This window comes from Syngnathus leptorhynchus, chromosome 1, assembly GCF_054491065.1.
Source record: "Syngnathus leptorhynchus isolate UIUO chromosome 1, UIUO_Slep, whole genome shotgun sequence".
Taxonomy (NCBI): Eukaryota; Metazoa; Chordata; class Actinopteri; order Syngnathiformes; family Syngnathidae; genus Syngnathus; species Syngnathus leptorhynchus.
Window position 1 is genome coordinate 21,259,431 of NC_141195.1, and position 23,114 is coordinate 21,282,544.

General features: G+C 41.7%; 1 protein-coding gene across 2 annotated transcripts; it reads left to right on the forward strand.

The window, feature by feature from the left end:
- Positions 1 to 1,018: 1,018 nt before the first annotated feature.
- appa (amyloid beta (A4) precursor protein a) lies at positions 1,019 to 22,906 on the forward strand. 2 transcript variants are annotated; one of them, XM_085913864.1, is made up of 17 exons: positions 1,020 to 1,235; positions 11,359 to 11,526; positions 12,178 to 12,307; positions 12,874 to 12,986; positions 13,089 to 13,279; positions 14,145 to 14,422; positions 14,833 to 15,000; positions 16,273 to 16,406; positions 17,329 to 17,403; positions 17,485 to 17,643; positions 18,035 to 18,163; positions 18,328 to 18,427; positions 18,994 to 19,206; positions 19,281 to 19,334; positions 19,811 to 19,902; positions 20,381 to 20,527; positions 20,640 to 22,906. In XM_085913864.1, the coding sequence occupies exons 1-17, from the start codon at positions 1,176 to 1,178 to the stop codon at positions 20,739 to 20,741; spliced, it is 2,313 nt and encodes a 770-aa protein (XP_085769990.1). In that variant the 5' UTR covers positions 1,020 to 1,175; the 3' UTR covers positions 20,742 to 22,906. The 2 variants fall into 2 exon arrangements, with proteins under 2 accessions (XP_085769999.1, XP_085769990.1); XM_085913873.1 differs by lacking the exon at positions 14,833 to 15,000 and having other exon boundaries at positions 1,019 to 1,235.
- Positions 22,907 to 23,114: the final 208 nt, after the last annotated feature.

Sequence of the window (23,114 nt, forward strand, 5' to 3'; positions counted from 1 at the left end):
CTGAGCTGTGAAATGTTCTGCAGAGTAAATTGAAACTTGACCATGGTGTTGAGGAAATTAGTAATAATTTAATACAGTGTAGGACAGGACAATGAGGCGCTGCAATCGAGCCTGCAGCCATAACCAAAAGCTTGTCTGTCTCTGGCTGTGCACTTCAAAGGAACTGAGAAGCCTTTTTTTTTTTTTTTCCTATTTAGGACTACTTTTCTAAGCTTACGAGGGAATATCATTACACCAGCAAGAAAATCTTCACACTCTAAGTGGACTTGGTTTCTTTCATTCGTTTTTTAAAATTATTTAGTCAATGTCATTGTTTCTGGGATGTAACTGGATTCATATATTTCTGGAAAAAAAGCACGCCTGGCATGTCCAGGATGGGAAATGAAATGGCTTATCACACTATCTTGAAAATGTTAAAACACTGAGGTTGAATATGCTAAGTAATTCTGAAATGTCAATATTAATAATATTGTAATTTCAGTATTACTACATGAACTGCAGTTGTGTTGACTCAAATAACTTCAAAAAAATAATAAAAATGTGACTGCTTTGTGACTAAATGGTGAATCTGACTTTATTGTTTTTAGAGCAAAAGCGTCAGCATCTCCTGCTGTGTTTCTTATTGTGAGTTAAAGATGCAACTTTATGGACCGTATTTCTTCCTGTTCATTCATTGCAACAGAAATGTGTGCAGTTAAACGTCCTTTTATATTTTTGGATCAAATTGGCCCATTTTTAAGTTCAAAATTCAGGAAATGCTAAGATAGATAGATAGATAGATAGATGGATGGATGGATGGATGGATGGATGGATGGATGGATGGATGGATGGATGGATGGATGGATGGATGGATGGATGGATGGATGGATGGATGGATGGATGGATGGATGGATGGATGGATGGATGGATGGATGGATGGATGGATGGATGGATAGATGGATGGATGGAATCAACTTTTGGGATCAACATTTGGGATAAACGCGCGTAAATCTATGACAACAGCGGGAGCGTGCGAGCGTGTGTCACGCCTCCACGGTCACGTGATCCGGCACGGAGCAGCTGTGCGGTTTGGGTGTCGGGGGTAGTCAGACAACGGGAGTCGCAGGCGCTGAACATACGCAAGCTCTGACCCACAAAACGTGTAATTGCTCGGAGAGTCGTGTCCACGAAAAGACATGGGGGATCGAGTGGCCTTAATGTTACTGGCCATTGCGGCATCAACTCTGGCAGTCGAGGTAAGTTTGTGATTTTACACCGTTACAATGCACGACTCCGCTTCGATGCGGCTGTCATTGGAAGTAAGCTCGCGAACGTTAGCCGCTGCAAGACCGGATCTTAGGCGTCCAGGCCTTTCACAACGCTCTAATATTTATCACAAAAGAAGACATAATTAGGCTGCTAATAGCCACTGAATATCAAACGGATGAAATTATATTCATTTCAGTTTTAATCAAGTCCATATTATTTCCTGAAAGATTGGCCAACATACCATTTTGGACATTGCTTTTATTTTAACTGTGAAAGAACCGGAAGTGTCCCTTAAATAACATTTTATCTGACAACCATTGTTGAAATGCGATTTAATAACTAGTCCAAGCATATACCGCATTGCAAAATGTTGTCATGCAACAAACGTGGGAGATATGGCTGTCCAGTTTATTGCAAGCATGTTCCATTAACACTTGAGTTTGCAAGAGATTTTTTTTTTTTTTTTGTGGAAGCCTCAGGTCAAATCCATGGTAACTGTTTTTGTTCCCTTTAAACCATTCGAATGGATGGTGTCCGTTTTCATATGTTGTGGCTCACATTTGTCCCTAGTATAAGTTAATTCATAACCCGCCAGTCTCCACCTCTATTTCGTTACTAGTAAACGCGACGCGGTGGATTTTCTGTTGTTTACCTCCAACACACCGCTTAAGCGAAAAACGTTTTGTATCCTTGTTCAAGAGCCGAAGGCTAATTTTAGGCGAGTGGGCGTGTTTGAGAGTGAAATGAGGCGTCACGACATATGTATACGTATATAATATGAAAGATCCCCATGACTTTAAGACTCTAAGAAAAGTGACCGTGTAGGAAGCGACAAGATGAACATTGTGACCGAAGAAGTAACACATTTTAATCGTTTGATGGAGAAAAGCGAAGTAAGATGGCGACGGTGCACTGCAGCATAAGGGTCGAGAGAGCTCAAGAGCTGGGAAGCCACGGGCGCTATTGTTGCATTCCTGCCCCTTCCTCCTATTCTTTTTTTAGCCACAGCCTTATTGTGTTTATGTACTTAACCACCTTACTTGCAAAATGCAATTTTCATAAGCATGTAGAAGAAAATACAAGATAAATGTCCCAAGCATTCTTGACGCAATCGTGCCTAATGAAACGCATGCAACGTAAGTCGGAACGCGCAGTGGACCTGCAGTATAAAAGTCACAATTTGCGTGTAAATATTTGAAAGAAGAACAATTTTAGACCACAACAACATAAAACAACATCATCAGTAACTTGGTATGCCTTCTTTTGGGCTACGTGACAACGTCCTCAAAATGTACAGCGTATGTTTTCAGTGTATCCTGAACATATGTAGCCAACATTATTCACAGAGATGAGTGCATTAAAATTATAATGTCTCCCGTGATTGCTTCTGCATAGCAGGGGATAATTAAAAGACAAGTACACAGGATTCTGCAAAACTACCAACAAGTCTCCATATAATATCAGAGCAAGCCGAGGAAGGACACATTAAATGTTGGTGCATATCCTGTTAAAGATGTACATGGTGCAAACCTTAATTGACAAATACCAAGATTTCAAAATAAAGATTCATTGGTTGGTTATTATGAGGCTAAAACACACATTAATTTTCTGCTGAATCAACAAGTTTTTAGTTTTTATCCTAAATTACAAATGACATTACGTTAAATTAGGATTGACAGATTCCGGTAATATCGGAATGTTTGTCCTGGTCCTTGTCACGGCGTGGAATGGAGCAGGGCGACCAAGTGCAGCTTGGACCAGGGTTTACTGACAAAACTCAAAATCCAGACTCTTCAAACTGACATGACTTGACAAAACAATAACATGACTGACTAACCAACACAAGATGACAGGAACCAAAAGGACATGAAGACGACACGAAGACGACACAACAAACACCAGCAACCGCAACAAAACGACAATGATCCGACAAGGTGTGACACACAGACAGGGTTTAAATAAGCGACAGGTAACGAGAAGCAAGTGAGGGTGATCACATTGATTGTGTGGTAACACAGGAGGGGAGGGGCGACGTGAACAGAAACCATGGTAACATACACCTAGTGGAACGGCTGGGGACGAGACGTGACAGTTCTAGTCGATTCACGAGACTCAATGCCCAACATTAGCAATAGACTACATTACAGACCTACCAATAAAATAGCACACAGTGTCCCCCCCTTCATATGATTGCATTGTTTAATTCAACTTTTAATTTAATTCATTAGCAAACAAATGCCAATGAAAGCATAACTTTGTTGCTGGACATAATATCTATTGTCGTTTTAATTTCGGGGTTACATTTGTCCCTGATATGTTCATTGTGTGAAGAGCGAGAGGGCTTCACTGCGCAAGTCTGTTGCTTTTCTTGTTTCGAACATTTGCCCACTTTCCTATCTACTCCTACACGCCCCTTGTAATCAGTTCACGTGGAATGAATCATCTGGGCTGCACCTTAAGCAGGGCAGTCAGTATCTTTGTTCCTAATCCTTTGCTTACATGACTCATGACTTTACTCATGAGTTTAGAGGGTAACTCAGAACCCAGAAAATCTCATGGATTAAAATCACGAGAGGATCACGATGAAACCCAACTTGGAAAGACGTGGCTTTCTTCAAAAGCTTGATTACCCTTGTTTGTGCACTGACAAAAATAAACCCGCGCACGTGCCAGGATGGACGGCGCTTTCCGCGGTGGGCCCATCAAATACATTGTGGCCATGAACATCTTCGGAGTTGAATTATGTTATGGAAAATTTCAAATTAAATTGTTTTCCTTCAATAGTGACGTGCGACCGCCCATCCTCTTGCAACCGCTTTCTCTGTACAAGGCTAAATATTTTTTTTCTGTTGCCATTGTCCCAGTAACTGGGGATGATGATAATCTTTTTTTTCCCCCTCCTCAGCGTATTGTAACAACGCCACAATATTTTCCCATTGGTGTAGTTCAGAACAGTCCAATCCTGCCTGGCTAAATAATGATAGCTGTGCCACTTGTACCTTGTATATGAAACATCCTAGAAATAGAACAGAACATTACTCACTAATAAATGTAGCAGAAAAGAAACAACACAGACGCCTTTCTTCAAACAAAAGACAAATCCGCCCATCTGTATAGCGACGCGAATATCCGTTTAACTCTTTCATGTTTTTGCCTCATCCATTTGCTTTTTGTTTTCATTTAGTTGGGTGGTTGCTTTTAACCACTACCAAAATTGGACTCAAAGGGTTTATTGTAGAAAGTTGCGTTCAGGGCAACTCCCAGTTTTTATTGTTGTTGATGTGCTTATTTATATCGTGAGCCTGTAGCCTCGATAATGGGCTTTAGTGGGCCCAAAATGTACATTACGTCCTATTTCTTCTCCACAACTAGCGCCATTCATCACCGTCGGGGTGTGACACCCGTCTGTAAATGTCAGCAATGTGCTGCTAGAGCATGCCCTTCATTTCACAGCTGGTGAGTAGGCATCTGTTAGTGGTGGATTTGATTAATAATTGTGAAGTGACTTGGGCTGATCTGCATCCTTACTCGGCGTAGGCATGTAGCTGTGTGCACACTCAAGCGTGTATCTGCCATTTCACGTCCAGATGACTGGGCCGACCGGCATGCTTTTAGAGTGACGACGCTTTGCTCACATCAAGGCTGTGGTGTGTGTCAGACCATCCTTTTGAAAGGCCATGAAATCAAATCGGACCATCTCTTGGACCACATATACCATCACTGTAAATAACTGAGGAGGGTTTTTCCTAGCCCAAACTAAGGCACCATTCTGATTACTATTTGCACCTTTTCTATGAAATCGAGTTGTGTAATTACAAGACCAATATCCAACAACATCACTAACATGGCTCCCACACATACAATATAGAAATTTAGGAAAACTGTTTTGTATCAAGCCATTAAGGCCTAAGCGCTTGGCAAAAAAAAAAAGCCTCCTAAATCTAAGGGTGACTTTAAAAGCACTCCCGAAAACCTGAAGTGTTACTGGAAATTCAACCCCATTGTCAACGCCAACTAAATAATTGATATCTCAGCCTCTGTAGTCGATAAAAACATAATTCCAAAAACATTTGAGACCTTGCAATTGTGGCTTTCGCTGATGTAAAGCCGAGTTTATTTATATAAACGTTGTCCTCAAGCATGCCGTTACCTTGACATTCCTACAAATTGACCATGCTTCAAAAAGAATCCCGGGAATTCTATGAGCCAACGGCGCAGTCACGTGTTAGTGCTGATGCATTTAATTGGCTACGAGATTGAGAATTAGTCACGGAAAACAAAAACACCGCAATTTAGAAATGCGTAACAGCGCAGTAATACAAACCTGGTTTAAATGGATAAAATGAATAAATTGATCAAATATTCTCATATCCTCCCTGTCTGACCCATCAATGACAACTTTGCAGCTTAAGTCCAAGTTCTTTGCTTTGAGTCTGGGGCACAAGGGTGTCTTGAAATGAGAAAAAGCTTAACAATTCATGTATTAATGCATAATTTATATCGAGATACTCCTGTGAATATTCTTGTATGTTTGTGTGGCTGTTTTTTTCCTCTAAATGTAGAACAGCCATGAAGATTTTGGTTATTAGCTTGTCTATTACGTTCCACACTGTATCTTGGTTTCAAGCTAACAAACTCTTGTCAGCTCAGGTTGTGTGGTTTGGCCTTAGTTCCAATTTAAACAGGGTGAGTCAAACAGCCGTAAGCAAGCACGCTTTGCCTCTTATTTGGAGAACTGTTAGCTGTATTGTGTACAGGTTCAGGTAGAGCATGGCTAGGCAAGTCCGAAAAAACCCTGGTGGATATTGATGACAAATTTAGTAAGATATTGCTTGTTTATATCATCACAAATTATAACTGTACCTATGGCGAGATAGTTTCACAATTTCAGTCGGGCTTTCAATTACAACATTCCAACAGCTCCGCCTTTTTCTTTATTTTGGCACAGACAGCTGGCATTTACATGCGCTACACCAATAATCACCACTGCTGGAGCTTTTAAAGTTCCTAAATTAGAGTTTCAGTTCCTGAAATGTTGCCTGATTGTTCCTCCGGCAACACAGATGAATCTGTATTTTATTTTAGAATAACTGAACTGATTGTTATCATGTTATAAAATGGCCTATATTGTGCTAGACACACACACACACACTCCCATATCGGCCAGCTCGATCTTAAACCAAGCTTGAAGATGAGAAATCTGATATTTGACTGGGAAGTCCTGAATGCAACACCCAACCGAGAAGCCTTGCAGCTTACACGTGAAGAAAACACATAATGATGAAATTCACGCTCTCAGGTGACGTGAGTAAAGGTGTTGCCTCGGTTGCTACAGTGATGATTGCAGGGAGAAGAGGGAGCTCTCAGTTTCTCACTGCTAGGGAGGGTGGATGAGTGCAGCCTATAAGGCAATTATCATTTAGAGAACATGGAGTACCTCCATCATATGGACACAGATGGTTGGAAATGTTTTTCATTCACGTGCGGAATGAATTTCACAATGTGATCGTCTGTCTGTCTGTCTTTCTGTCATTCCTTCATTCATTCATTAGTGGCTACTTCGGGTGTGCATCGCTCCACAAAAGACGATTCTCGACTCATTTTAAAATGTAACGATTTGATTCGGCTGGAGTGAGATTTGCTTTTATATGTGACAGCTGCAGCTTTTGTTATTGTTATCATTTTGTGAGGCTGGATATGGCTGAAAATAGGGATGTTCTGATCGTGGCTTTTACGACGACAAATTTTTCTTTAATCTGTTTCAGTTCTATTTTTCAGATAAAAAAATCAAACAATTGCTAAATGTCTAACCGATATTTTTCGAGAACAGGCTTAGAAAATTAGCTGTAATCTGCTCAATTCTCAAATAATTTCCATAAAGTTGACTTTTTAGTCCATGCCCAAACTTGTGTTATCGATACAAAACAAACTTTCTGGATTTTTTTGTTTTTGTTTCGTTTTATGTGACGTCGGTTTAACAGAACTAAGCTACACTGCAAAACAACACTGCATGGCCGTGTCATACGATCAAGCCACTTTGTTCAATGTCAATGCAATGTCAAACCAATTTATATCTGGTGCATATCTCTCACAAAAGACGATTCGATATTTATCTCGATACGAGAGGTGGAATACGATTCGAGGATACGATTCGCTTGGTCAAATCAAAATCAATTCCAATTGTTTTTTGTCACATTCCAAGTGGCTACCACTCACGTCTGTATTTGTCAATGCTGTGATGCAGCATCTCCAAATAATTATAACTTGTCATGTTTGGTGTAATCAAAAAAAAAAAGAAATGCTACAGATTGTCCGCATGCAGTTCTGGGAGTCTTCCTTTTGGGATAAGAACAAAGCACTAACAACCTCCCTCCCACCACACTCACCCTGCTCCCCACGGCAAGCATGGACCACACTGATAAGGCTGCATAATTAATAGCGCAGAAAGGGGAGGTCATGACGGGGGACACTTTATAGAATGTGTGCTAACTAAGGGTGTCGTTATCGTGCCTACAAATACAATCAACCCTTTCAAGGCCTGTGTGTGAGGAAGAAGATGTATCACGTGTGTACCTCTTCCTCTTGTTAGTTGCCGTGGAACCATATCTAGATGTGCCACACCCTTAAAAAAAATGCTCCTAAATGAAAGGAAAGCTTTACATCGTCTTCCTTCCCTTATGGATATATCTTAGGGGAGCTTGTTGCTTTATCTGAAGCACGACTTGCATCACACAAGCACACACACACACAAAAAAAAAAAAAAGCTGGGAATGTTGTGCTGTGAATTGTCTGGACTCTTAAATTTTGTCTGTAATAACATCCCACACCAACTGTGAAAATCTGTTAGAGCAGGGCTCACCACGTGACTAGCCCAGGGCTAAAAACAGTTAATCAACGTGCGCCCTGTCCGTGTGAACACGGCATTTAGCACTCACTCTTTGAGATCTTAGTACATCAGGCCCCAGTTGTTGCATGCAAGGCTTAAGCCACTTGAGTATCGGCAGTGCAGTATAATTCCCTGTTCCCGTTTGACCCAGCAGCCTCCGCCTGTACTTTCTGTTTTCAAATTTTAAGGGGTCAGCTAAAACTGCTAATTGCATAGCAGTCTATCTTATCTCATAAAAGAACTCAGAAAAATATTTGAACAGCAATTTCAATTCTGTTGACTCAAAACAGTTACACCTTTAGTATCTACATAAGCAAACATTTTATTTGTTACCCTTTCACTTGACAGACATTGGGCACTTTTTGTTTGAATAATCAAAGCACAGTAAGAAGCTGTTAGTGAAATGTCCCAATATTTTTGCTGGAAAAGGAAAAATGGGAAGGTTCAAATGAATTGTGTAGCATAAGCAGATGTACAGTAAATACTTTGGGGAAAAAAATCTAAAATTGACTTGCATTCATCTTTTTGAAGTCATTGTCTTTATTTTCAGGTGCTGCGTCATATTTCATCAGATAATCTCGCAATAGTTTTGAAAGCATTTTGATCTGGCTCCTTTTGTAGCATCATGTATAATTTCTACTGCAGGAGAATTTGCACGCCTTGCAGTTGTGCCTGGAGTTTCTGCTGACTTAAACGGAACCATTTTCCCCAGGTCAAGCTCATATAACAACAGCCCCAGTTCGTCTGGTTTATTCCCTGCAGATATGGCAAAATATATCATGGCAGATTGAGACAAAAGGGAGATATTTTCTCTGGCTGGGCTGCTGTCCTAATCCTTAAGGCCCAGATTACCACACCCCCCTCTTTACTGTCCTGCACAATGACACGACTGAGACGCAAAGCTAGAATGGATAAAGACAGAAAAACACATCCTCCATCAGTAGAATCAGTGAAGCACTAACAAGGATTCGGGAGCAGGAAGGAGATGACTGGCATAGACATGATTAATGGGTTCAAATAGAATGAAATAGCCCAATTTTCATGTCACTTGGCAAAGGGCTGCCTACCTGCTCTCCAAGCAGAGAGCAAGTGACTCACTGTGTTGGATAAGGGCAGAGTCTCAACTCTTTGCCCTAAGTCTGAATTTGTGCCTCTGGGCGTCTTAGTCTCAAGAATCAGAAACGTTGAACCCTTAAATGACCTGGTGGTGTGCAGATGGCATCACCTAAAACCCGCCCAAGTCTTTGTGTCAAAACTGACGGTGGTGTTAGGTAGCCGCTAGTGCAGTGATGCACTTGGGACACTTTTGCTATTGTGTACCTCCGGAGCTCCGTCATTGACATGGCTAAAGGGAAACAATGTTGTAAAGTTTGATACATTTCTAGTGTTTCAATCCACACCACCCTCCGATGGGAAAACAGCACCTAGGGGGATCACTAACATTAAATGGCATTGAGTCTGATTATTTTTCCGCATAGAAAAAAATCTTTCATTAGATAATAAAGAGTTCATTTCTTTAGGTATGTTTTGACCATCGCAGTTTGGAATATTCTGCTACATGCTTATCACGTTTTTTCATTCAGCTCGGAAGGGTCAAAGTCATCAGCATATTTCATTTGTGTGAATAGCTAGAAAGCAAAAAGATCAATACAACCGTTCGATCGCCACAAGCAAACTGGTAAAAACCTTTCGCAGGGGAAAATGTGTTTTTTTTTTCCTCAAAATCTCATATACTTGATTGATAGAAGACGTGCAAGGAAAGTCAATTTCACAAAAATCTGTTTGGAAAAGGGCAGGTTGTGACTTGCGACATAAGGTGCGCTCTGGTTCAACCCAAACCTTTAGAAAACCGGAGCATTGTTCAAATGTGCCATTCGGTAATTCTAAACCAACACCGATATGCCAGCACACGCTCTTGGCGCACCAACTGGAAACACAGTGCACCAGTTCGTCAGGCAGTGCAGATGGAAAATAGTTCAAGCACAAGTATCTGATTGGTTTAGAGAATGATTTACGTTTCAAAATTGATACGTGGGGAGTGCTCTCTGGCAGTGAATTTCCAAACGCAGCATTCATTTCTCTTAATGTCTCTGCATTGCCTTTTATGGGAATGTTAACCTCCCCAACATGGCCGCCAATTGGGCACACCGGTTACCCAGCTTCTAAAGTCATCTATTCACATCTAGGAGAATCTGAACATGTGTGCCATGACAAGTACATTGTAACTTGCATGAATCACCAGTTTAAAGACTGTGTTTAATGACAATTTATCAACAAAAGCACACAAAGCATTTTTTTTTTTTAGCACCAATAGTGGTCAGGGTACTTTCACAACACTGGGAACTTCTGAACATACTGGGCTGTTCTGCACATTAATCTTTTTTTTTCCTCGATTATGTTTTAAACAAACCAAAATGAAAATCACAATTGAAATTTTGATCCATCGTCCAGCCTTAATATCTTGGAACGATGGATGGATAGATTTGTTTTTATCTTCACACTCACTAGGGGGGAAATGGAATCTTCACCTCATAAAACAACATTTGTTTGCCTGCCAGGGCCTTCAAAACCATTAACAAGATTAGGTAGAGCACAATGCCACTGGCCCCTCTCCACTCTCACACTTCCCCCACCCCTCAGCATTCCCACAAATTTTGTAAAAGCTGATTTGGAAGTACAATGCCAACAGTGTTTTTCTGCAGTGCCTCTTAAAATGTGCACACAAGCCTCAAAAAAGATGAAAAATTATTAAAATCAGGCAGTCTTCTGTTGCAGCTCACACACGCCACCATATTGCTCTTGCAATAACAGAGAAATGTTCCAGATTCGACTCCATATATTATCTGTCTAGATACATCAATATCTACATAAGGATTGAATTATTTTTTCCACCAATCATGTGATTGTCAAAAAATGCCATGAACTTGAGAAATAGAGGGATCAATAGCACTGACATTTTGGCAGCCTGGTTTCAGTGCTGAAGAGAATTTTTTTATTCTTTTTTTTTTTTCCAAGCAAGGTGAGTAATGAGGGCCTTTCCGTATCATTTACTATTCATGTTTCTGAGCAGCTTTCACTTCCTCCTCCAATCCCAAGCAACTTTGTGTTTTCATCCACCCACGTCTGGCCCAATCCTGGATTTGTCAAACAAATCGAATTTGATTGCAGGCATGTGTTCAAAATGTCTCTTGGAGAGGAAACCAAACTGTCACCCTGTCTTACAGGTGCCCGCAGATGGTTTGACGGGACTGCTGGCTGAGCCCCAGGTGGCCATGTTCTGTGGAAAACTCAACATGCATGTCAATGTACAGAGTGGCAAGTGGGAATCAGACCCTTCAGGCACCAAGAGCTGTGTTGGTACCAAGGAGGGCATCCTGCAGTACTGCCAGGAGGTAAGAAGATCTAAATCTATTTTTCTATTTTCTACTGCTACTCTTGGGGGTTGGGGTGGGGGTGGTATGGAGAGGAAAAAAATAGGCAAGCTGAGAAGCAGCCAGAGAAGTAATTTCCTCCCAGGGCATATTCATCATCTCCACCTTTTGATGCATTCAGTACATGATCTGCATTTAGCCTATTGTTAGCTATAATAGCATAGTTGTTTTCCTCACACCCCACAATAAAAAAAAAAAAAAAAAAAAATAGAAAAGATCCTGGATCATGATTTTCCACTAAGTTGGCTGCAATAAGGGACATTTTGCCACACATTGTGTTTCCAGCAGATTTACTGCAGATGCTCATTGTTTAGGAAAAGTGTGTACAGAAGTGTGTCAATTTATTGTTGTGCATGTAAATTAATTGTTTCAATTAGCTGTTTTCACTGTCTTTGTGCTTGTCTCATTATTATATGTGAAGAGCTTTGTTACAGCTTCAGCTGCTGTAAAATGCGCCATATACAAAGTATTGCATTGTGTTGTACTCAGTAAACCAACCCATTACAGTAGCACAGTCAACAGCGCTTTACTTTTCAGAGCGGATAAGGAAAAATGCGTTAATAGGTCAACAGTGTGATAAAGTAACCTCTGATAAATTCCCCATTTGTGCAGGTTTATCCAGAGCTCCAAATTACCAATGTGGTGGAGGCCAACCAGCCAGTCAGCATCCAGAACTGGTGCAAGAAGGGTCGCAAGCAGTGTCGCAGTCACATGCACATCGTAGTGCCCTACCGCTGTTTGGGTGAGTTTTACACCCTGGAGGGTGGTTTCAGATTTCAAGCCCCCCAACAATACTTTGTTACTGCCTAAACAAAAGGCACTTCTGATAGAATACCATTTCTGGAGTTCTTACCCGCAAGAGTCCTCATGGGTCCTTATATCGTGCTTTAGCTACACCATGTGTACAAATTTGTTGTCATGACAGAGATAAAAATACTTTATTTTGTTAACTTTTATCAGGGCTGGGCAATAATTCAACATCAATATATATTGCAATTGATACCTGATCAATAATATAATACCTGATCAATACTTGATATTATGTATACCTAATCAATAATATAATAGCTGATCAATGATATAGTTTTGGTGGCCAGAAGTCTCTCGAACTGTTTGAAACCTGCTGCAAAAGCCACTTTGAGAAAGTGCAAATGAAGCAGAGTTATTCAAACATAGGACAATAGGCATCGTCGTTTCCATAGTTACACAATTAATTATATGGGAAAAGTGTTGCTATGAGACCAAGCTGAAGCCGGCTCTTTACTATGTGTAAAATATGGATGAATAGAGATGTTATCTTTGCTGCAGTCGGAGAATTTGTGAGCGACGCCTTGCTGGTTCCGGATAAGTGCAAGTTCTTGCATCAGGAGCGCATGGACCAATGTGAGAGCCACCTGCACTGGCATACTGTGGCCAAAGAAGTGAGGACCGACACACATGCACACACACACATTCCTACTGCGTCAACCTGACCTTTCCTTTCCCACTATCCTTCTAATTTTGAGCTCTCTCTCTCTGTCTAGTCCTGCACAGACAGAACTATGAATCTCCATGACTACGGAATGCTTCTTCCATGTGGTATCGACCGTTTCCGTGGGGTGGAATTTGTTTGCTGTCCAGCCGAGGCTGAGCGCGACGCCGACAGTGCTGAGCAGGATGCCGACGATTCTGATGTTTGGTGGGGTGGAGCAGAGACCGACTATTCCGACAACAGGTAGCTAACTTGAGGCAGAAATTGAGAAAGCCGGGGAAATCTTTTTGACGAAAGATAATAATGTAGTCAACACCAAGGCTGGTGTAAAGGTTGGAGGGTTGGTCTTTCCAGCTCATCATGGAAAAGTGCTTGTTGACAACTTAAATGTATGGGCCAACCCGATCCTTTTCCTCATGAGTTGATTCACCCAAACACAAAAATGACAGGAATGCACACAAAAATAATCAAAGGTCTAAGTTTTGAGTTTATATGTATAGGAGTTGTTACTACATGTGAGATGCCTTTCAAAGGCTATTATCATGCAACCATGATCTCCATAACCTTAGTGCTTGAGTTCTCATGTATGCATCTTTGTGTTAGTTTTAGGAAAATGGTGTGAGTTGATTAAAAAAAAAAAAAATCACTAATACTCAGAACATCAAGGGAATCCCTAAGAACATGTAATAAGAGCTGAAGAATTTAGACAGTGAGGTTTTAGATCACCATAGCTTGAGAGTGTGCTAACCAAGAAGGAAGCCTGTTCCATTCTTGAAAATATGCTGCATGGACGAGCCAAATGTGTTCTGGACAAAAGTTATTTGGTCAGACAAGACAAAGATTTGGCAGCAAGACTGAGTTTGTTGGAAGGTGCACTGCACTGGGTGGAGTCATGAAGGGGGACTCCCCCTCCCTTAATATTCACTGCATATTACAGCTACAGTTATTCCTGCCCCTTGACGAGTGCCTGCAAACTTTAGACCTCAACTCATTACCTAATTGGGACACGTATAATCAGACTACTGGCATCATCCTCTGTTTCATTTTTGTTGCCTTTTACCTTCCCCATCTTCTCTTCCGTGCCTTCTCATTCCATTTCGTCTCCTAGTATGGTGCGGGAGCCCGAGCCAACAGAGCAGCAAGAGGAAACCAAGCAATCTGTGTTGGAGGAGGAGGAGGCAACTGAGGAAGATGATGAAGACGAGGACGTGCTGGACAATGACCAAGATGGAGATGGGGAGGAGGACGAGGAGGATGAAGAAGAGGAGGAAGAAATTGCTGACACGCTTGATGCCGACAACGACGACGATGATGAGCCAGCCGCCAATGTTGCCATGACAACCACGACTACCACCACCACCGAGTCCATAGAGGAGGTCGTCAGAGGTGAGTTAGCCCTTCTGCTGCTGTATACGTGTGTGTGTGTGTGTGTGTGTGTGTGTGTGTGTGTGTGTGTGTGTGTGTGTGTGTCTGTCTGTCTGTCTGTCTGTCTGTCTGTCTGTCTGTCTGTCTGTCTGTCTGTCTGTCTGTCTGTCTGTCTGTCTGTCTGTCTGTCTGTCTGTCTGTGTGTGTGTGTGTGTGTGTGTGTGTGTGTGTGTGTGTGTGTGTGTGTGTGTGTGTGTGTGTGTGTGTGTGTGTGTGTGTGTGTGTGTGTGTGTGTGTGTGTGTGTTGCAAAAAGTACAACCCCTTTCCGAATTCAAGTGACTATGTTTGCCGATGTACTATATCACATTGTTACTGATTAGGTGCTGCAGCAAATGTGGATGATGAGAGGGTTGTGTGTGTATTTTCCAAGATGTGTGTTGGGCCAGTGCAGAGACTGGTCCATGCCGGGCCATGCTGCCTCGCTGGTACTTTGACCGCCAGGAGGGCCGCTGTACTCAATTTATCTACGGCGGCTGCGGAGGCAACAGGAATAACTTTGAGTCGGAGGAATACTGCCGGTCTGTCTGCAGAAGCGTCAGTAAGTTCTGCCAGGAGCAGACGAGCCAGATCAGCTCTTGAACGAGTGCCACTTGTTTGACTCTAACCTCCTGCGAGATGCTAACTGCTCCTTCTGAAATTTCTCTATCATCTGCTTCCATTGCTGGCTAATACCTCATCTCTACCTTGTGTGTTTTTAATATATTATCTCCAGTTAACTTGATAAGAGATGCCACACAAAGGTTGTGTAAAGGTTTAACATTAAAATTATATTCACGTCATAAAACTTCAGAGCTGTTTGTTCAAATTTCCATTGAACGTCATAAGTGGTGCTGTTAAACCTTGGAATTCCCTGCACTTTTTGTTTTTGAACTTTAGCACCTTTCGTTCCAATTTTCAAAACAATACAATACAATACAATACAATACAATACAATACAATACAATAGTTATCGTCTTAAAATATCGGTTATTGGCCTCCTTAACCGCTAATAATCCATATTGGTATCTGCCCTGAAAAAAATCATCTCTGTCTATCACCAGTTTGCCTGATCTGTCCCACTGCCTCCGTCTGCCTCTAACTTTATTTTCATGACAGTAAATGAATGTGTCTTTTCTTCAAGGTTGTGAGTTTAGACAAAGTGAGTTTACTGCCGCAACCTATTAATACTAATATTCACACGGATGCACCTCTGCTCTTCGCCAAGAGTCTAAACGTGTCCCAAATTGTTGCGGCTTGCCATGAATGTGCCAGTGAAATGTTTTTCATAGAGGTTTTTATTTTTTTATTTTTACTGGCGATTACGTGTTCTTCAATGTGACTAACATTTTATAATTGTTTTTCTTGTGCCTTGCCTTGCACTTTCACCTGACTTTCATAATCCATCGCAATAAATGTCTGTCTGACCTTCATGCCTACACACACACACACAGCATCCAACTTTTGATTGGTCTTACCAAAGATAATCAACCCTGCTGATTACCAGTAATTCAGGTTTCACACTGACCGTGTGTCTTGGCAAGAAGTTAACGGTCAAGGCCGTGGGATTAATTAGAGCTCAGTGCATTCGGATGAGAAAAGTTCCACCCTGCTATCTAAAGCTTTGTAATTTGGCTTTTTACATTTGTCATACAAAGGATGATGGCTGACGTGAGGTGCTTATTTCCTTTTGAACTATTCAGGTTCCCACTTTGCTGGCTTGTTTTCTTCCTCTCCTGACCTATTTTTAGCCAAATGTAACAATACATGAATGCTTTACTTGTAATCCCATCCTCCCCCTCATCTCCTCTTGTCTTTCCTCTCGTTGACATAGTCCCCACAGCCACACCCGGTTCCCCTGACGCTGTGGACCACTACCTGGAGACACCTGCTGATGAAAATGAGCACACCCATTTCCAGAAGGCTAAAGAGAGCTTGGAAGCCAAACACCGTGAAAGGATGTCCCAGGTAGACATAAAATATGGGTGATGGCTTTTTTCCATAATTTAATATTTATTCGCTACTTCTGTTAGAAGACTCAAGGAAGTATATTAATAAATGTGATTTCAAATGAACAGTGGTTTATTTTTTAATAGGAAATTGAGGGCGGAAAAGTTGTAGCAAAAACGGATAGTGCCTCTGTTAATCCTCCCCCCGGTGGAATGCCCCAACAGATTATTTATTTGACTTTATTATTTTAATTGGATTCCTTAATGAAGTGATTTGCAGCAGATGGTGCACACTGCACAGTAGCAGCTTCAAAGCTGCGGATGAGAACACCTTAAGCTGAGCTTTGAATGACATTACCTTGTGTTGGAGTTTATTCGGAGCGTTTGTTTTTGCTTGGCTGCCTTCGGGTACCGCATCATCAGGTTTTGCACAGTTGAGTTCCCCTTTACAGACAATGCTGTGTGCCGGGTAGAGAGGCCTAAGCGAGTCAGAGAGGATGCAACAGAAAAAAAAAATAATATCATCTCTGTAGTCACAACAAGAAGTGGAACATTTGTGTAATTTTGTGACTCCTGAGAGATTCCTACTAATGCTTTTTTTGAGTACAATATTATTCTGCTTTGTTTTGTTTTCCACTTTTCTTTAATGCCCTATAATTGCAGCACAGTTTTTCTGTAACTTTTCCCACAAAACATTTTGGTTCCAAAAGATGAGATCATGGACAGAAAAGCAGTGGTGCAGCAACAACGTCATGCTCATAGACGATGGGGGGGGTGCATATGTGCGTGACATATTGGAATGGATGTAATGTGTTAATCACTGTTTTTCTTTTTTTTTTTTTTTTTTGCTTAGTGGCAGCATCTTTCAGCCAACACACAATTAATTGCAAATTCCACTTTGTAACATGATGTACATGATGTCGCTTTCAACTTGTGCTCAGGTGATGAGAGAGTGGGAAGAGGCTGAGAGGGAAGCAAAGAATCTTCCACGCGCAGACAAGAAGGCAGTCATCCAGGTAACATCTTGCACATTTGGAACATTTAAAAACCCTGGCTCGGGCTATTCTTGACCTAAAGGTGTCCACCATGCATTTTAGCGTTTCCAAGAGAAGGTCGAGACATTGGAGCAGGAAGCAGCCAGTGAACGGCAGCAGCTAGTGGAGACTCACATGGCCCGAGTGGAAGCTCTTCACAACGACCGTCGCCGCCTGGCTCTTGAGAGCTACCTGACGGCTCTGCAGCAGGACCCCCCAAGGGTACACAGCAAACACGCACGCACACACACAGACTCACACACACATAGACGCATAAATGGGCAATACGAAGTGCCACGTTTCGCTTTTGTTTCTGTTCTCCTAACCTGTGTCACTTTTTTTTTTTCTTTTAACAGTCTCAAACACTCTTGACTTATAAATGAAAATCATGTGCAGCCATGTCTGCTGTGTGTCTTGTCCTCAATTGCTGTTTTCCCTTCTATCTTCTGAAGCGCTGAGACCACCTTAAGGCTAAAGCGCTAATGGAAAAGCTTTGTAACTGATTTAGAAGCCTCAATTTCAATTTCACACTTCATAAATTCTAGTTTCAGCCAATGAGTTTCCAATCATGCGGTCTGTCCTGAGCCTAGCTGTCGACTTTTGCCTGTCGCAGCCTCGTCATGTCTTCAGCCTGTTGAAGAAGTACGTGCGTGCCGAGCAAAAGGACAGACAACACACCCTTAAACACTTTGAGCATGTTCGTATGGTGGACCCAAAGAAGGCGGCGCAAATCAGGCCTCAGGTATCACACACAAAATCCACAAGATTATTACACTGAATTAAATGAGATGAGGTCATCATTATTTCAATATTTAAACATTTGGTGACACTTAAGGGTCGTGGCTCAATAAAGGTTAGGAAACACTGTATTTAATGTACTTGAAATGTGTGTGTGTGATGCTGTAGGTTCTGACCCACCTGCGTGTCATTGAAGAGCGCATGAACCAGTCATTGGGACTTCTCTACAAGGTGCCTGGTGTGGCTGATGACATCCAGGACCAAGTTGGTACGTTTTACACTGAGTTTCGCTCCCTATAGTGTTTTGATGAAAATGTGACATTTAAGTGGTTGTGCAATCATCTGGATTGTTTTGCTGTCGTTTTCCTGACCAATTCCAAACCTTGTGAGACAGATGTGAGATGTGATGTTGATTGTGTTACATGGAACGGTGGGATTGAAAGCACTAAATTCCATGCAACCCCTCCTTTTTTTTTTTTCTTTTGATAAGGACATTGCAGCTATTTGACCCAGTTCTTCAGTACATCCAAATTAAATTGTTTGTTGGGAAGATAAATCTGCCTTCCATCCCTTACGCCCCCACCAACCTTATTGGAGTTACATGCGTCACACAACCATCTGTCTCTAAGACTGTGACAGTCCGTACTCAACTGTGGATAATGTACTCAAACATTAGCAAGATGATTAAGCAATAAATCTCACAAAAATATATTCTTGGGATCATTTGACTGGAACAGAATCACTCGTGTACATCGATTATATTTATTTTGTGAGATAATATTCCAGAAGACTCTCAACCTTGACCCATCCGCTTGTTATTTTTCCTCCCATCAGAACTTTTGCAGAGGGAACAGGCCGAGATGGCCCAACAACTGGCCAATCTGCAGACTGACGTGAGGGTGAGCTACGGTAACGATGCTCTGATGCCCGACCAGGAGCTGGGAGATGGCCAAACCGAGCTGCTGACTCAGGAGGACACACTAGGCTTGGGAGGAGTCGGCTTTATCCATCCCGAGAGCTTCAACCAGCCCAACACTGACAACCAAGGTGATTTAGTACAACATGTGGTCATCTGTGATAGTCATGGTAATGTAACGCAAGTGTTGTCTTCTTCCTTCCAGTTGAACCTGTGGACTCCCGCCCCAGTCTTGAAAGAGGAGTCCCCACACGGCCAGGTGGGCCTGAGAATTAGCAGTGGGCTCGCTTTTATTTATAAAAAAAAAAATTGACAAACATTAAAAACAGTAAATGACGTCATATAGCAGTATTGCTGTTAGTGTGTTTATGATGCTCTCATCATTGCATGTTCAGCTAGTACAGTGAAAGTCTTAAACTCTTTTCCAGTGCTAGGTTTTTGATTAGTAGTTAAAATAAAAAAAAAGGTTTTCTGAAGCTGAGCCATGATTGGTTGACCTGAGACCTGACAACTGTGATCTCATTTGCAGTGAACAGTGGCAAAATGGCCACCCCCTGGGATGGATAGAACCGATTGAATCTCGCTGCTTAGCTCATATTCCACAAATGTGATATTGATCACAATGCCGTGTCTAGACTAGTAGGGCACGTACAATAAAGAAGAAAGAAAATGTTGGAGTTGATTTCTCCCTGTACTGAATCAAGTTTTGTAATGTATCTTGGTATCTATTGCCAGTGACCGGGATGAAGATGGAGGCTATTCCTGAGCTCCGAATGGAGAAGGGAGACAGGCAGAGTACTGAATATGAAGTTCACCACCAGAAACTGGTAAACAAACATGCGTCCTCTGACACACACTCATGATGCACCTCTGCAAATCTCATTTGAAAGGCACCCATATGCTTGTACATGTAAATAAGTTGATGGAAACAAAGGGACAGAAGTGAAAAGATGTATTCACTGGCACATGCAAGATTGGCCTTTGCCTCTCTCAGCAAACCCTCACCCACCTGACTCAGCTGTGTTCTGGTAAATGTCAATGGTAGTTGCCATGGAAATGGGTATCCTTAGATACAATTGTGTGGAAAACCCTCAGTCCTCACATTAGAATTTTGTTTTTTCTACAGTAAATGGAAATATTACACTGGACTAAACACCATGAGGCTGTGAAATTCATTCTGTCCATCATCTCTTTAATTTGATATCCGTAAATATCGTTCATATAAATGAAAAAAGGGTTACCATGTTAAGATGCTAAACAAGTCCAGCTGGTAAATGCATCACATGACAAGTTTCTCTCCGTCAGGTCTTCTTTGCCGAGGATGTAGGCTCCAACAAGGGTGCCATCATTGGCCTCATGGTTGGCGGCGTTGTCATAGCAACAGTGATCGTCATCACTTTGGTCATGCTCCGGAAGAAGCAGTACACCTCCATCCACCACGGAGTCATCGAGGTCAGAAGCAGCTGACGCATATATTGGGGCGGGTGATGGGCAAGCTGTTATGGTCCCTACATGTATATTGCGCATGTGTGTGCGTGCGTGTAACCCGGCATCTCTGCTTCAGGTGGACGCTGCTGTGACGCCTGAGGAGCGCCACCTGTCGAAAATGCAGCAGAATGGCTATGAGAACCCAACCTACAAGTTCTTTGAACAGATGCAGAACTGAGGGGGATGTCACACACAGACACATACACACACACACACACTGACATCTCATTCCACACCTTAAGCCCCCTTCCCCCCTCCTTCCCAGAATAGAGTGATGTCAGCAGTGTGGCATGAACCAACCAGTGACTGAGTATATGTATATGGAGCTTTTGAAGCCCAGGTTTCTTCCGCTACTGCCTTGGCGGATATTGCGGCCGAGCCAATTTGCACCATGTTTGTTCACTTTATTGGAGCGACACGCCTTTTACTTAGAGAGTTTTTATGTTGCTCGATTTGGGCCTGCTGATGTAAGTAGTGCAAGCAAACCCACCGTTGATGGAAGAAGCCTGATCTCTCTATACTGATCTGGGGCCAATGTGGTGTTTTTTGTTTTGCTTGAAGCAAATTTAGGTGTGAGCATCCAAATCTGGCCTCTGATCAGCAGGATTGGGGTTGCATAGCTCCATGGGCCTCATGTACGCCAAATCTTTAAAGAGAATTCAAATCAAATTAGTTTGAAATTAATTGGCATTTTTCCAGAAATGTTCAGTCTATTTTTTTCCCCTCTTTCATGCACCACTGCTGCACTCTACTCTCGACACTGGAGAATAACTACTGTAATCTACAACACCCCCAAACCCAACCAACTACCCCTCACCCCCAAATCTCCCTCGTTCCTCTTTTGTGTATTCTTATGACAGCTGGGCTGTGTTAGGTCACACAAGGCTCTAAAGGTTAAATATATGGAGTTGATCATGAACATGTTGATGATGATGATGCTAGTTATTATATGTATTCTGAATGAGCTGTTTTTACTTTAGTTTTCTCTATGGGTTCTTTTTTTTTTTTTTTTTTTTTTCAAAAAAAAGAAAGAAAACAGAGTAAAAAAAAAAGATGTAAAGTCATTTTTTTAAAACTTGTGTGTGATGTACTGAAGTAATGCTGACGTTGTAGTCGTTCCTATGTAGTGCATGACAAAAAAATGACAACAGAATTTTGAAAGAAAAAAAGAGATCTTAACACTGCTCTCTCGGACGTCTCTCACTTATAGATTATGCTAGCAAGATTGTACATTTCGTATCCTCTCGTGATCACGTGACTTCAAACTATGATGAAAAACATATATGTCTAGATCAACAGGCTCTGCTTTGAAATCTAATACACACTTCTAACTGATCTGTGACTTTTGGATTTTGAGTGTGTTTCTTTGTTGGTTTCATTTTTTTCTTCAACATTCTCAGTTTTCCTGAAGGAAAAGGAGGAGCTGGCTTCATCTGCATATTATTTTCATTTACTTCAAGTATATATTGTATCGTCCAAAATTCCAATGTTTTCATTTTTTGCTTTGAAGTTTGACTGGATGTTTTTTACTGCAAGGTATCTTAAATGGGTGATGGTTGACAGGAATCTAGCAAAAGATGGTTTAGAACTTCATGTGTGCGTTTAGTCATTTTTAGTCTGGTGTTTTAGCTGTCTTTGAACTGGCATTTTATCCAATTGTGCTTGAGCAATGATTTTTTTTCTCTGTCTACTGATAGGACAGGTGTAGCGCGTATGGCAAGGAGGGGAAACATGAGTGAGTGAGGTAGAAAGGAAATGACTTGCAGTTCTGGATGGATAGCCAGGCTGGCAGGCAGTCTGTATTTATAATGGGTTTTACATTCTTTGCTACCCCCCACCACCTCACAATCCCCTCGCCTCGCTCCTTTGCTTTTGTTTCTCTTCAGGCATGCTGCTCATCTCTCTATACCATCCATGCACATTTTGAGTTATCTGCTGTCTGTTTGTTGATCATTGTGCTGGAGCTGGGAGAGACGTTATGAAGACATAGCTCCAACATTCATTTGTTTCTCACGATAAGCAACGGTCACAAAAACAGACAGCACTTTCCAAAGGCTTATAGCATCCTATTATCACATTGAGGTTAAAGTGGGACCTCTAGCTCTGTTAAACATTTCAAATACATATGAATGGTCATTGAATTTATCTTTGGCAACAAATTTGTTGGCATGCTTTCACACAAGTGCTCAGAAGAAGCATGACGGAGGGTTGTAGAGAAGAAGATGCAGGATTGTGTTGTTGATTGCATTTGTTCACTCTGTAATATTCTGCAGTCCATTTGCATTGACTGGGGAAAACGCTTTCTACACCGTATTCCATAATAAAGTTTTGAATGTACCTACAGATGGTGTGTGTGTGTGCTTTCCTCTAGCAGCATGTCCTAAATGGTTTTTAATGAGTTTGATGTTTGTAATGAAGTGCGGTGACTAAATCTGTGGAACTTCTGCTGCTCAGGTAGGTTTGTGTTTCACTGTTTCTGGTTTGAGTTTGCATTCAATGTTTTCTACCTGTCCAAATTTTGGATATTGGGTATAATACTCCTCATTCCTCC

Excerpts from the sequence above, each read along its gene's own strand:
- appa (XM_085913864.1), top strand. The coding sequence starts at position 1,176 with ATGGGGGATCGAGTGGCCTTAATGTTACTGGCCATTGCGGCATCAACT. Across the intron at positions 12,308-12,873 it reads AGTGCCCTACCGCTGTTTGG|TCGGAGAATTTGTGAGCGAC; the intron begins GTGAGTTTTACA and ends TCTTTGCTGCAG. Across the intron at positions 15,001-16,272 it reads GTCTGTCTGCAGAAGCGTCA|TCCCCACAGCCACACCCGGT; the intron begins GTAAGTTCTGCC and ends TCGTTGACATAG.